At 40.7% G+C, this 15,145-nt stretch overlaps 1 protein-coding gene across 3 annotated transcripts in view; it reads left to right on the top strand.

The window, feature by feature from the left end:
• Window positions 1-6,255, top strand: part of becn1 (beclin 1, autophagy related) — a 62,770-nt gene extending 56,515 nt beyond the window's left edge. For 2 of the 3 annotated variants that reach the window (XM_051124030.1, XM_051124032.1), the window contains one exon: window positions 5,916-6,255. In XM_051124030.1, coding sequence (XP_050979987.1) covers window positions 5,916-6,084 — 169 coding nt within the window. In that variant the 3' untranslated portion in view covers window positions 6,085-6,255. Of the gene's footprint in view, window positions 1-498; window positions 4,765-5,915 lie in introns of those variants that run through there. The other variant, XM_051124031.1, reaches the window with a different exon arrangement.
• Window positions 6,256-15,145: the final 8,890 nt, after the last annotated feature.

Below are 15,145 nucleotides of genomic sequence, written 5' to 3' on the forward strand. Positions count from 1 at the left end.
AATTGTAAAATCAGCTATATTTTACATGTACAGGTGCATCTCAAAAAATTTGAATATCATGAAAAAGTAAATTTTTTGTTTGTAACTAAATAAGTTTCAAAAACTGAAACTTTCATATATTCTAGATTCATTACATGTAAAGTAAAACATTTCAAAATTTTTTTGTTAGAGCTAACAGCTCATGAAAATCAAAAGTCCAGTATCTCAAAATATTATAATATTTCCTAAGATCAATCAAAAACGGATGTGCCAAACAGAAGAGTTCAAGTTCTTTAAAGTATGTTAATTTATGCATTCAATACTTGGTCGGCAGCACAAATTACAGCGAATTACTTGCTCCTAGCACAAATGACCGCATGAGTAAGGAGTGGCGTGGAAGCGATCAGCCTGTGGCACTGCTAAGGCACTATTGAACTTTCAGCTCATCTGTATATTGTTGGATTAACTGTTTCTCATCTTATTCTTGAAAATATCCCATATATTCTCAATGGGGTTCAGGTTAGGCATGTTGGCTGGCCAATCAAGCACAGTAATATCATGGTCAGCATACCACTTGGAAGTGTTTTTTGCACTGTGGGCAGGTGCTAAAGTCTGTCTGGAAAAGGAAATCAGCATCTCCATAAAGCTTGTCAGCAGATGAAAGCATAAAGTGCTCCAAAATCTCCTGGTAGACGGCTGCATTGACTTTGGACTTGATACAACACAATGGACCAACATCAGCACACGTCACGGCACCCCAAATCATCACTGACTTCAGAAACTTCACACTGGACTTCAAACAGCTTGGATTCTGCCTCTCCAATCTTCCTCCAGACTCTGGGACCATGATTTCAAAATGAAATGCAAAATTTACTTTTATCTGAGAAGAGGGACCACTTTGAATCACTGAGCAACAGTCAAGATCATTTTCTTATTAGCCCAGGTAAGATGCTTCTGACATTGTTTCGGTTTCAGAAATGGCTTGGTGGCCCTTTTCCTGAAGACGTCTGAGTGTGGTGACTCTTGATGCGCTGACTCCAGCTTTAGTCCATTCCTTGTGAAGCTCTCCCAAGTGTTTGAATCAGCTTTGCTTGACAGTTTTCTCAAGCTTGCGGTCATCCCTGTTGCATGTGCACCCAATTTCTTCCTTCCAGTCAACTTTGCATTTAATATGCTTTGATACAGCACTCTGTAAACAGCCACCCCTTTCAGTAATGACCTTCTGTGACTTACCTTCTTTGTGGAGGGTGTCAATGACTGTCTTCTGGACCATTGCCAAGTCAACAGTCTTCCCTATTATTGTGGTTTCAAAGAACAAGAGATACCTGGAATTTATACTATAGGGATGGACATTTAATGAAACTCAAATGTAAATATTCTAATATTTTGAGATACTGGATTTTTGACTTTCACGAGCTGTAAGCTCTAATCATCAAAATTAAAACAAAAAATATTTGAATTGCTTCCCTTTACATGTAATGAATCTAGAATATATGAGTATATAAGTTTCAGTTTTTGCAATAAGTTACAAACATATTCTATTCTATTTTTTTGAGATGCACCTGTATAAAAACCCCCCTTATACTGTGTGAGAAAAATATTGGGCATCATATTATAAGTATTAATATAAATTAGTTTTACAGTACATTTAAAGCAATAAAAGTTTTAGAAGAGATTTAAAAACATTTTTTTAAAGAGAGAAAAAGTTTTTTTAAAATTTTTTCCCCTATTTTTCTCTCTTCAAAAACTGGTAGGCTAACTATAAACTCTCTCTTTTATTTTTTTGCTCTCCAAAATCTTTTTTATCTCTCTTACAAACTTTTTCTGTCTCCAAAATTGTTTTCTCTCTTCCATTTTTTTTTTCCTCTGTCTCAAACTTTTTCCACAGAGCCCCTAAAGCAACATGGTGGTAGAAAAAAAATGGGAGGAAAAAATATTTTTTTTAAAATGTTTTTTAAAACTTGCATTCCCCAAGAAACTTTGCATTCTTTAACAAACCTTTTGCGTTCTCTCACAAAGACATTTGCGTTCCCTGGCAAAACTTTTGCATTCTCTCGCAAAACCAGAGTTCGGACAAAAACTTCCTGTTTACTTTACAGCTTGCAGTGGTTCATACAGCTTCATTCCTTTACAGTGGAGCAGTTTATTTAAAACGCAACAAAACAGGTCCATAGGTGTGACAGGTATACAGTAAAATATATTAGGAAAATATACTTCATACAGGAAAGATTAGTCTAGAACAGGGGTGTCAGAGAACCAGAGAACACAAAAGTTTTTCAAGGGAACGCAATTATCTCTGCGAGGATTTCTTTGAGAAAAAAATAATTTGAAAAATACTTTTTCTTCCCACCTCTTATTTTTTTAAGGGCATTGTTTCTCAACCCTGATCCCAGGCACCCCCAAACACTGCACATTTTGTATGTCTCATATATCTGACACACCCATTTTAGGTTCTTGAGTTTCCTTTAATGAGCTGATGAGTTGAATTAGGTGTGTTTGATTAGGGAGACACACAGAATGTGCAGTGTTCTTTCACTTCTGTATACTGGCTTTTACGGCACATTCAGCGGTCTTTCTCAGGTCTGTGCGGTTAAGTGCGAGATTGTTCCCCTGGGTGCTTTGGTGGTTTCTGAAAGAACAAATTCCCTATTTAAAGAGCATTACACAGCGACTTGCATCTTTGTAAAGATGCTGTTCCATCTGTGTCCATCTGGGTGGTCCGTCTTCCCGTCGGAACTGCATTCAGGGAGGCGCCTTCCATGGCACGTCTGCCATCGCGGGCCCACTGGTTTGCGGCAGTAGACCTAACGGACGCATACTTTCATGTCTCCATCCTCAAGACAGCAGTTCCACTGAAACTATTTCAGAGGCTCCTGGGGCATTTCACAGCTACGGTCACACCACTTGGACTGCTTCATACGAGACTGCTTCAGCGTTGGCTTCATGACCGAGCCCCAAGATGGGCATGGCACACATCACGTGCCTATCACGCCAATCTGTCGCCGTCTTTTCAGCCTTTTGCCTAACCAGACTTGGTTCAACTTTGTCAACCCCTCCCTGGCGTATTCCCCTGAGGAAGGACCTTCTTTCTCAGGGGCAGGGCACAATTTGGCAACTGTGCCCAGATCTCTGGAACCTCCACATCTGAGTCCCTGGATGGGACAGGGTGGAGTTCAGAGACCTATTACCAGCTGTGATAGATACGATTACTCAGGCAAGAGCTCCTTCTACGAGACAGCTCTACGCTCTGAAGTGGTGCATATTCACTTGGTGGTGCGCCTCCCGCAGTGAGGACCCACAGAGATGTAGGCTTGGGGCAGTGCTTTCCTTTTTACAACAAGGCTTAGAAAAGCGCCTGTTTGCCTCCTCATATAAAGTTTACATGGTTGCCATTGCGGCGAACCATGATTTGGTAGATGCTAGATCTTTTGAAAAGCACAACCTCATAGTTAGGTTCCCATGAGAGAGTAAATCTCCAAGGCATTTATTTGGACCGACAACGAGTTCCACGCATCTAAACAGCTCTTTGTTTGCTTTGGAGAACAGCACAAGGAGAAGGCTGTCTCCAAAGCAGAGAATGGCTCACTGAATTATGGATGCCGTTCTCAGGGCGTACCAGGCCTAGGAATATACTGTTTCCACTAGGGGTTAGAGCTCATTTAACTCGTGGCATTGCTGCAACTTCAGCACTAGCACATGGCGCATCACAAGAAGACATATGTAGAGCTGGGGTCTGGGCTACACCCAACATATGTTATCAATCAGGTTTATAGCAGCTGTTTTTTTTTTCTAAAAGCTATATGTGTATGCCTTATTAAATAATCAGAAGAGGCCACAGCTGCAGTGACCTCTTGCTAGGTGAGTAGCGCTCCTTGTAAGAAACAGGAGACCTGAGGTCATTTACCCTGGACATTGGAAGAGTCTGCGTCACTGCACTTGTCGTTGGCACGCCCATGCTTGCTCCCACATGCTCTGTTCACCTCATAACTCAGTGCAGTAGTTGTGGCATTTAGTATAGGGACCCCCATGTGTCATTATACGACACATGTTGTAGTGAACAACAGAAAGGGAATGTCCCAGTTTGTATGGTAAACCCTCATTCCCTGATTGAGGGAATGAAGTCGTGTGTCCCTCTGGCCACAACTCTGTAGTAACCTCTGATGTGCCGAGACACTACCTCAGCTCCTCAGAACAATGCTGAAGTGCGATCTGCACACACCAGGCCGTGGCTTCACATGCAAATTTTGCATGCCAATGTTATTCGCATTTCATTGGCTTTTTCTGATATTCTCAAGAATGATCCCCCGTATGTTGTTATATGACACATATATATCTTCATATATATCTCCGTTCCCTCCATCAGGAAACAAGGGTTACTATACATAACCAAGATATTCTTGAGAGTGAGGGGAAAAAAAGAACATTTTGGGTGAGGAAAAAAAGTGAGAGAGAAAAAAAAAACGTAGGACTTATAGGCTATGTATAAAGTTTTTGGAGAAAGAAAAAATAATTAAAGAGAGAAAAACTTTTTTTTTTCCATCTCTTCAAGCCCAGCATAATTTACAGTGATTGACATCAGTTTACTGCTATTTTGCTGCTGAATAATGTAGGCTAACTACTGTGTAATGTTAATGTATTCACAGTTTTACTGCAGTTTTACCTGTTTAATAAATAGCAGTCATACAATGTATCCGTATAAAACACCGCTAGTCAGCTACGTTTATAGACCTAATTATGTTACTAATATAGCCTAGTAATTATTAGCTGAATGTATATTTATGTGAGTGTGTGTATAAATATATATATATATATATATATATATATATATATATATATATATATTTATATATATATATATATATACAGTATATATATATATATATACAGTATATATATATATATATACATGTATATGTTCAACTCCTGTAACCTTCTGTAAGTGTTCATATAGAGTCATACTAGAACCAAAAGTGTATTGACACGACTGTCAGGTTTTTACAGTAATTGTCAAACAAAGGTTATATGGTACTATTAGATAATGCAGAACGTCAACTGGATAAAGAGGTAGACCTAAAATAAATAAGCTATAGGCTATATTTATATTAAACAAAAACAAGATGCATAGCTATTATGGATTTCGGCATGAGATCACTGATTATATTCTTATAACATTTAACCTAATAACAAAAAATAATTTATTCAAACTGCACTAGAATGCTTTGTCATTCTTAATTTAAAATAAAATATTCATTAATAAATATCCATTTCTGATAATCTTAGGTTGAAAATGCATTTTGGAAGTTCAAACTTGGGGACACCATAAAAGTCCATTGAAGGGGGGGGACTAGGTCACAGGTTTAGTCTAATACTGATTTAGTCTAAGCCCTGTCTGTGAAACCGGGCCTAAATATATTTTTTGTTCTATCTTTATTTATTTATTTATTTATTTTTCTTGTTGTGGTTCAGGGCTTCCATAGTAAAGCACTTTTCAAAATGAATCTAATTACAAAGCAAAATCTGGAAATTATAGTCATAAAGAAATGTGATGCGGTCAACAGACCTGGAACTTAAACCATGCAGTAGACCTGAAAAATGATCTGTAAACCACTTTTTTGTAGGACTACACCTCTACCTAACACGTGAATTTTTTGCTTAAATGCAGTGTCAATATGTTAAGGTGTTCAGATGCTCATTGGCACTCACTTCTGCTGGTGGCACCCGCCAATTTACTGAAAGCAAGCCCGCAATTGGTGAATAGTAGTTTGTAATAATGAATGTCCCAAAATGAGCAAGTATCAGGCTGTTATTATCAATATTGATCAATTTGATTGGGCCAATTAATCTGCTAATATCTAATATTTGGTTATTTTGAGATGATCAGTATAATGTTTTTTTTTGTGTTTGTACTTAAAATTCTATTTTTCTTTTGTAATTAGAATGGATGTGGACAAAGGAAAGATCGAGGACACAGGTGGCAGTGGAGGTTCTTACTCCATTAAGACTCAGTTTAACTCAGAGGAACAATGGACCAAAGCCCTCAAATTCATGCTCACTAACCTGAAGTGGGGTCTGGCCTGGGTCTCCTCGCAGTTTTACAACCGCTAGACTTGACTCTGACACCTGATCAGTGACACCAAGAAACCATATAAAGTATTCACAGTACTAAGATGAGAATTTACCCAAATGAAATATTTTCTTTATTTGTATGTGTGTGTTTTGTGTTTAACTATTAACTATTAAGCTCCATTAAATACCAGTAATGTAAATACCAGTGAATTTGTGTTTGGTATATTTTATTTGAATCACTAGGAATATTCACGGTGAGAAGGGGAGAGTGAGATGTTTTTTATCCTATACCTGAATGTTTTCTTGTCTAAAACTGCCCAGGAGTCAAGTGCAACTTTAATGGGAGTCAGTGGGTTTATGTTGGTTATTCTTTACTCAGCCATGTAATAAGAAAATAAATACTGTATAGATTTAGAAGTACTTCAAATACAAATTGATTATGAAAGATGAAAATTGGCTGCTCATGGTACTTATATTTACTTACACATTGACATTTATATTTACATATACATTAAAAAACTGTGGCCACCCCACTGGCCCCACATCCCTCAAGACCATGTTACACTACTCATGCATACATGCTTTAGTGTGTCACTTTCGTTTTTTTAATTATATAACATGAAATTATTGTTCACTGTTCATTCTAGCATGGTTTCACCCATGCCATGACTGGAACACACTACACAACATTTTAAATTAAAAATAGCTCAAAACCTGAAACATGTTTGATATGTTACTGGTTGGAATAATAGTCAAACTAAAAATAAGTCTGTGGCCATCATACGCTAAATGATTTTATGTGAAATCTGTCAGCTCAAATCTGCAGACAGGATCTAATCTTAAGCAACTAGCATCAGCTTGTCTAGACCGTAAATCTTGGCAATCCTGGGAAAAAAAATAGTGTAGTCTATTCTAGTCATGAATTATCTGTACATATATAAAAAAAAATCTGGATACACCAATACCACTTTTTCCAGAAAGCATCTAATACCGATAGTTTAACTGTTGGTACTTACTGAAACATATTACCAGTACCTGTATTTTGTGGCTGTCTGTGATTCGGCCATAGTCACAAGGCTGTGATATTGAGTTTATACAATAGTTCAACAGCACAAGTGTGTAAATAAATAAGAAATAACCTGTGTCTTTAAAAAACCCTTTTGTGTGAAGAACTACTTTCACCACAGATTCAAATCTCAAGTTGGCAGTTTAACAGATAAGCTCAAGCCCCCATTACTAATTCAAAATCCTAATTTAAGTAACAAAGAAGTTTTGAGTCACTTCACAGAAAGCTTATTGTATTGTGTAGAGTATAATATTATGAACGAGAGATGGACTGAGTGAGTATGATTACCTGCGTCTGATACAGCATTCATTCTTCAGCTCAATCTCATATTCAGAGTAAAACATTACTTATATGTCCACTGAGAAAATCTTTGTTGTAGTATCCTTTTATCTGTTAAGGTCAAAGCATTTGTTAACTATATATATATACAGTGTTGGGAGTAACGCATTACAAGTAACACAAGTTACGTAATAATATAATATAATATTATTTATAATATAATAATATTTTATACTTTTTTTTCAAGTAACTGTAAAGTAACGCATTACTTTTGAATTTCTAAGAAAATATCTGAGTTACTTTTTCAAAAAAGTAAAGCCAGTTATTTTTTTCCCCATTTATTGATTGGCAAGTCTCCTGTCGGGAAATTGGGAGCAACATGATGTTAGTGTATTCTAGACTAAATGTGAACGTGTTAATTCATCTCACTCACAAAAAAACAGATTTAGTATTGATCAGAATGAATAAAAACAATGAAATGCAAACTCAGAATATGATGCAACCCTGCAATAATTAAATATGTTAAAACAAATATGTTCGTTCAGCCTGAGGTGAATTCATATATATATATATATATATATATATATATCCAAAGGTTTTCAGAGAATTTGGCAGTACATCCAACCTCACAACTGCAGACCACGTGTAACCATACCAGCCTAGGACCTCCACATCCAGCATCTTCATCTCCAAGATCATTTGAGACCAGCCACCCAGACAGCTGCTGCAACAATTGGTTTGCATAACCAAAGAATTTCTGCACAAACTGTTAGAAACCATTTTAGGGAAGCTCATCTGCATGTTCGTCGTCCTCATCGGGGTCTCGACCTGACTGCAGTTTGTCATCGTAACCGACTTGAGTGGGCAAATGCTCACATTCAGTGGCGTCTGGCACTTTCGAGCGGTGTTCTCTTCACGGATGAATCCCGGTTTTCAATGTACAGGGCAGATGGCAGACAGCGTGTATGGCGTTGTGCGGGTGAGTGGTTCGCTGATGTCAACATTGCGGATCGAGTGGCCCATGGTGGTGGTGGGGTTATGGTATAGGCAGGCATATGTTATGGACAACGGACACAGGTGCATTTTATTGATGGCATTTTTAATGCACAGAGATACCATGATGAGATCCTGAGGCCAATCACAATCACAACATGTGTAAGCGCCACCCACATTTGGATTGGTGCCGACTGAGAGAGATACACATTTATATAGTGCATTTTCCACATGTCACTAGTTTCACCATTTGTAATAAATTTTGCTCATAGTGAATGCCACTATCATTTCAGTTTGTTTTATAGTTGTGATCAGCAATCAAGATCAAGCAAACAACGTGTGCACTCTCTCTATCTCACTTGTTCTATCCTTACTTTCAAATAACGTTAGTAATATTTGCATTGTTTTACTTTCTTTGTTGTTTATATATCCAATGAAACATTTCAGCAATGTCTGTGAGTATGGAATTTGTGCTCATCAAGCTCCCGTGTCTGAAAACTCAATCCACTCAGTGTGCATAACTTATCAACTCAAGCATGACGGATATACTGCATGAATATTGAATTTATGTTTGGGGGTGAGTCATGATGTCATTCTAATGCACCACCACACAGTTAATAGAGCACGCTGATTATAACTATGTAAGCTAAAAACAGTACTATGGATCTTCCTTGACCAATATATACATACAAGTGTGGGTACAAACAGGCACCAATTTACGGTATCCATATATGATAACTAATAAGACGCATTTGTGATGGTTTCGGAATGAACCGCACAGGTTTTAATTGTCTAATACAAGAGCCAATCAGGCGAAAGACATGGAGGGTCATGAGCAGAAATCACGGAATAAGAGGAAGTGGAAGTGGTGAGAAAGGAGGCAGCAGTGATGTGTTGTGAGAGTGTGGACAAGAAGTAAGGCCATTGCTGGGGCGAGTCACGGGCAAGCTGAAGTCAAACACGTGCGGGTTTGTGCTCGACTAAGTACTACAGCACCAAAAGAGGAAATATTTGCCCCTTTGTTGGATCTTCCTGGCCCAGACGGCAGAGTGTGGTTTCCAGGGACAGACTGTGGGGTGTTTACTTGGTTTGGTTGGCGGAGAGTTGGCGGGTGCTTAGCGATTCTGAGATCGCCGGTTCCTGGGTTTCTACGCTGCCTACGGAACGTTGCTGGATCCACTTGTGGGCAATCTACCTAAAGGCTTGCGGCTCAGTTTTTCATCAGACAGCAGTGGATTGGGGTCGTTGCTGTTCTTTATGGATTTCTTCACCAGTGTCAAGTGAGAGAGCGTGTTAATTCCAAGAGCTGCCAATTCATCCCAGGTACCTGTACTCATTAACAACTAAGTAGTCCTCTGCAAACTTCCCAGAACTTCCCCACACAGACATCTGCCATTTCTATTCATTTTAAACACACACACAAACAATTATTCTCGTAACTCAGGAACTTTGTTTATTTGTTTTGTGTTCTTTTGGGGGGTGGGAAATTGAGGATTTTGAACTGTGGACTTTTTGATTGTTTGATTATTGAAATTGAGTATTTTGTCAACCTATTATTATTTTTATTATTATTATTATTATTTTTTCCCCTTCCTTTTGAGCAAACTCTAACTCGTACTCAATGAACTGTTAATTATGTGACGTTACATCAAAAGACTCTGCTTGGCTCTGTGAAGGTTTATTGATTGTTTGTGTGAACTGTTTTTTCCTATTATGATATTTGGACATTATAATTTGGCATTGAATTTTTTTTTTTTTTTTTTTTTTTTGTGCGTGGGATGTTTTCTTGTGGTGAAGGAGTTTTATTACGTTACAGTGGTATCTGTTTTTGTGACCAGTGGTTTGAGTATTTTTGTTATGGTTGTGCTGGATGGATGAGACGGGAAACGAGATACGATACAAACAATTACTTTTATATTAATCTTCATACGAATCAGGCAGGAACACAGCGATACATCCACGAACACCAAACAACATCAAGGACCGACAGAGAACTCAGAATACAAACAGACTTATAAAGGGTAACTAATTATCCAGGGCGACACCGAGGATCCGAAGGGCCAAGGCGGAGCCCTAGGCTCTGGCGACCAAGGCAGAGGTGGAGATCCAGAGGTCCGCAGCGGAGCCGGAGCGACAGAGGATGGAGGCTGTGCCGGAGGGAGGGAGGAGTCCTTAGGAGCCGGTGGGACAGAGTGACGAGGCGCAGCCGGAAGAGCAGAGTCCTGAGGTGACGGAGAGACGACGACTGACCAGGGCGGGATCCTCCAGCCCTGACACCGATGGAAGCTGGCAGACCCGCGGCGAGCCCACTGCACAGGTGGTGGACTGAGGGTGAGCAGAGGGGCTGTCAGGGGACAGCGGTGACCAGACAGACGTTGACATAGGCAGAAGAGGGAGGGTGGGTGGGAATTCCAGACAGGCAGGTTGATCATAACAGGTAGATAATTCAGTAAAGTCGTCTATTAAATCCCCAGAGTTATTTTCCAGAACTTCAGTAGAGAAGTCAATCAAGTCCCCAGAGTTGTTTTCCAGCTGACCCCCAGCAGTGGTGCAGTGGGCAGGGCTCTCCATAGCCCTCACTTGCTCCATGTTGCACTCCCCCGTCGCGGTAGCTGTAGCCAGCTCTCGCACCTGTTTGGACGTGTAGGGCTCTGGTTCTGTGGCGATCTCTGGCTCTGTTGCTCGTGGCTCTGGCTCGTCATCCGCGGTGGGCTCGGGCTCAAACTCCGCGTGTCGGGAGGCTGGTTGGCTGGGCTCTGGGTCTTGAGTGGGGCTGGTGTCATCCTCCGCGGTCAACGAAGCTCTGCAGGACACCAGCACCCACTCGATGTAGTCGGCGATGCTCTCTCGTGGACCCTCCCCGGACAGCTGCGCTTTGGTGGCGATGTTAAGTCCTGCACGGTAGAATGTGCACAGGCAGGTCTCCGGGTAGTGCGTGAGTGGCGCGAGGTAAACGAAGTCTCTGGTGTGGTCCACGAGAGAGCGATTCCCCTGCTCCAGGAGAAGGAGGAGGACGGCGGGGTTATCCATAACAAAAAATTAAAAAAAACAAACACTGAGGAAAAACGGAAAATAAAGCAGGGAAAACGCCGGGAAAAAACTGTTTCGGTCGGTCCTACTGTTACGGTTGTGCTGGATGGATGAGATGGGAAACGAGATATGATACAAACAATTACTTTAATATAAATCTTCATACGAATCAGGCAGGAACAGGCAGGAACACAGCGATACATCCACGAACACCAAACAACATCAAGGACCGACAGAGAACTCAGAATACAAACAGACTTATAAAGGGTAACTAATTACTAGGACAGGTGAACACAATAATAAGGAAGAAACCAAAACAGAACTGACATAAATGTGACAATTTTGTGTTAAAATATTTTTGGTGGACATAATTCTGCCTGGCGCCCGAACTAGCAAAATTCTTTTTTTGAAATTGATGTGCAGTTAAATTTCTATAGTTGAGGTAGCCACCGACACATAAGTGGCGCCGAACAGGGACATGAAGATAATTGAGTGTGAATGAATCTGACTGTAACCGTATATTGACTTTTTGAATCTGTTATTTGAATTGTTATGGTGTGTGTTTGGAAAAGTCATTGAAGGGGACGTTTTGAATTTTGGAAGTGAAGTGGGAAAATTCTGTTAACTTTTTAAGCTAGTGGATTTTTGAATTTCTGAAAAATTGTGAATTTTCTTGGTGGTTGTCCACATTTTTTATGAAATTGGGAGGATTTTAACTGAAACCTAGTATTTGATTACACTGAATCTTAACTGATGTAAATTTGTGATTTGTGGGACAATTGTTTTAGTGTTATGAACTGTATGAAATGTGGATTATATTTGTGGAATTGAAAGGCAGTGAAAATTATATACATGCACTAACATACATAATACTGAATCCCAACACTTTTAATCATTTTCTGATAACACCTGTCCCTTACATAACCATGGCAGAGCAGGCTTCCCCACACTCAACTTTTGTTGAGATGGAAGTTCCAGAGGTGGCCACCCCTAATTGGCCACCTGTGCATCGTCAGGCTCCTCAGGAATCCTATGTCCCTACCGTGTGTCAAACGCCCTCCCAGTTCATTCCCATCGTTAGGTGGCAGCACTCCAGTTCAAACCTTTTTACGGTAAAAGAAACTTCAGAACCCATCAAATTATGCACGTCATCACCTGGGATAGACCTTATCAGCTGCATCGACTTCATCTTCGGGGGTCCAGTATGACCTGCCTAGAACTCTCCCAACACCTGGAAGAGAGATTGGTCAACTTACTGCAAAGCACAAGGTAACTGGGATCAGCTGCGTGATTTCATGTTCAAACAAGAAAGAGCTGTAACTGAACTCACCAAGGAATTAAAATCAAATTCAACCACCTCTGATAGTCAGAATCACTAAACTTGATGGAAAGATTGGGGAAATCAAACAACAACTTTCTACAACTTTACAAAAACAACAGCAAGCTGAAACTTAGTCGGATCAGACAATTAAAGCTATAAAATCCTCCAGCCCTGACACCGATGGAAGCTGGCAGACCCGCGGCGAGCCCACTGCACAGGTGGTGGACTGAGGGTGAGCAGAGGGGCTGTCAGGGGACAGCGGTGACCAGACAGACGTTGACATAGGCAGAAGAGGGAGGGTGGGTGGGAATTCCAGACAGGCAGGTTGATCATAACAGGTAGATAATTCAGTAAAGTCGTCTATTAAATCCCCAGAGTTATTTTCCAGAACTTCAGTAGAGAAGTCAATCAAGTCCCCAGAGTTGTTTTCCAGCTGACCCCCAGCAGTGGTGCAGTGGGCAGGGCTCTCCATAGCCCTCACTTGCTCCATGTTGCACTCCCCCGTCGCGGTAGCTGTAGCCAGCTCTCGCACCTGTTTGGACGTGTAGGGCTCTGGCTCTGTGGCGATCTCTGGCTCTGTTGCTCGTGGCTCTGGCTCGTCATCCGCGGTGGGCTCGGGCTCAAACTCCGCGTGTCGGGAGGCTGGTTGGCTGGGCTCTGGGTCTTGAGTGGGGCTGGTGTCATCCTCCGCGGTCAACGAAGCTCTGCAGGACACCAGCACCCACTCGATGTAGTCGGCGATGCTCTCTCGTGGACCCTCCCCGGACAGCTGCGCTTTGGTGGCGATGTTAAGTCCTGCACGGTAGAATGTGCACAGGCAGGTCTCCGGGTAGTGCGTGAGTGGCGCGAGGTAAACGAAGTCTCTGGTGTGGTCCACGAGAGAGCGATTCCCCTGCTCCAGGAGAAGGAGGAGGACGGCGGGGTTATCCATAACAAAAAATTAAAAAAAACAAACACTGAGGAAAAAACGGAAAATAAAGCAGGGAAAACGCCGGGAAAAAACTGTTTCGGTCGGTCCTACTGTTACGGTTGTGCTGGATGGATGAGATGGGAAACGAGATATGATACAAACAATTACTTTAATATAAATCTTCATACGAATCAGGCAGGAACAGGCAGGAACACAGCGATACATCCACGAACACCAAACAACATCAAGGACCGACAGAGAACTCAGAATACAAACAGACTTATAAAGGGTAACTAATTACTAGGACAGGTGAACACAATAATAAGGAAGAAACCAAAAACCACAGAACAACAGGGGGAGAGACAATGGGAGAAACCAAAACAGAACTGACATAAATGTGACAATTTTGTGTTAAAATATTTTTGGTGGACATAATTCTGCCTGGCGCCCGAACTAGCAAAATTCTTTTTTTGAAATTGATGTGCAGTTAAATTTCTATAGTTGAGGTAGCCACCGACACATAAGTGGCGCCGAACAGGGACATGAAGATAATTGAGTGTGAATGAATCTGACTGTAACCGTATATTGACTTTTTGAATCTGTTATTTGAATTGTTATGGTGTGTGTTTGGAAAAGTCATTGAAGGGGACGTTTTGAATTTTGGAAGTGAAGTGGGAAAATTCTGTTAACTTTTTAAGCTAGTGGATTTTTGAATTTCTGAAAAATTGTGAATTTTCTTGGTGGTTGTCCACATTTTTTATGAAATTGGGATGATTTTAACTGAAACCTAGTATTTGATTACACTGAATCTTAACTGATGTAAATTTGTGATTTGTGGGACAATTGTTTTAGTGTTATGAACTGTATGAAATGTGGATTATATTTGTGGAATTGAAAGGCAGTGAAAATTATATACATGCACTAACATACATAATACTGAATCCCAACACTTTTAATCATTTTCTGATAACACCTGTCCCTTACATAACCATGGCAGAGCAGGCTTCCCCACACTCAACTTTTGTTGAGATGGAAGTTCCAGAGGTGGCCACCCCTAATTGGCCACCTGTGCATCGTCAGGCTCCTCAGGAATCCTATGTCCCTACCGTGTGTCAAACGCCCTCCCAGTTCATTCCCATCGTTAGGTGGCAGCACTCCAGTTCAAACCTTTTTACGGTAAGAGAAACTTCAGAACCCATCAAATTATGCACGTCATCACCTGGGATAGACCTTATCAGCTGCATTGACTTCATCTTCGGGGGTCCAGTATGACCTGCCTAGAACTCTCCCAACACCTGGAAGAGAGATTGGTCAACTTACTGCAAAGCACAAGGTAACTGGGATCAGCTGCGTGATTTCATGTTCAAACAAGAAAGAGCTGTAACTGAACTCACCAAGGAATTAAAATCAAATTCAACCACCTCTGATAGTCAGAATCACTAAACTTGATGGAAAGATTGGGGAAATCAAACAACAACTTTCTACAACTTTACAAAAACAA

This window comes from Labeo rohita, chromosome 12 (assembly GCF_022985175.1).
Source record: "Labeo rohita strain BAU-BD-2019 chromosome 12, IGBB_LRoh.1.0, whole genome shotgun sequence".
Classification (NCBI taxonomy): Eukaryota; Metazoa; Chordata; class Actinopteri; order Cypriniformes; family Cyprinidae; genus Labeo; species Labeo rohita.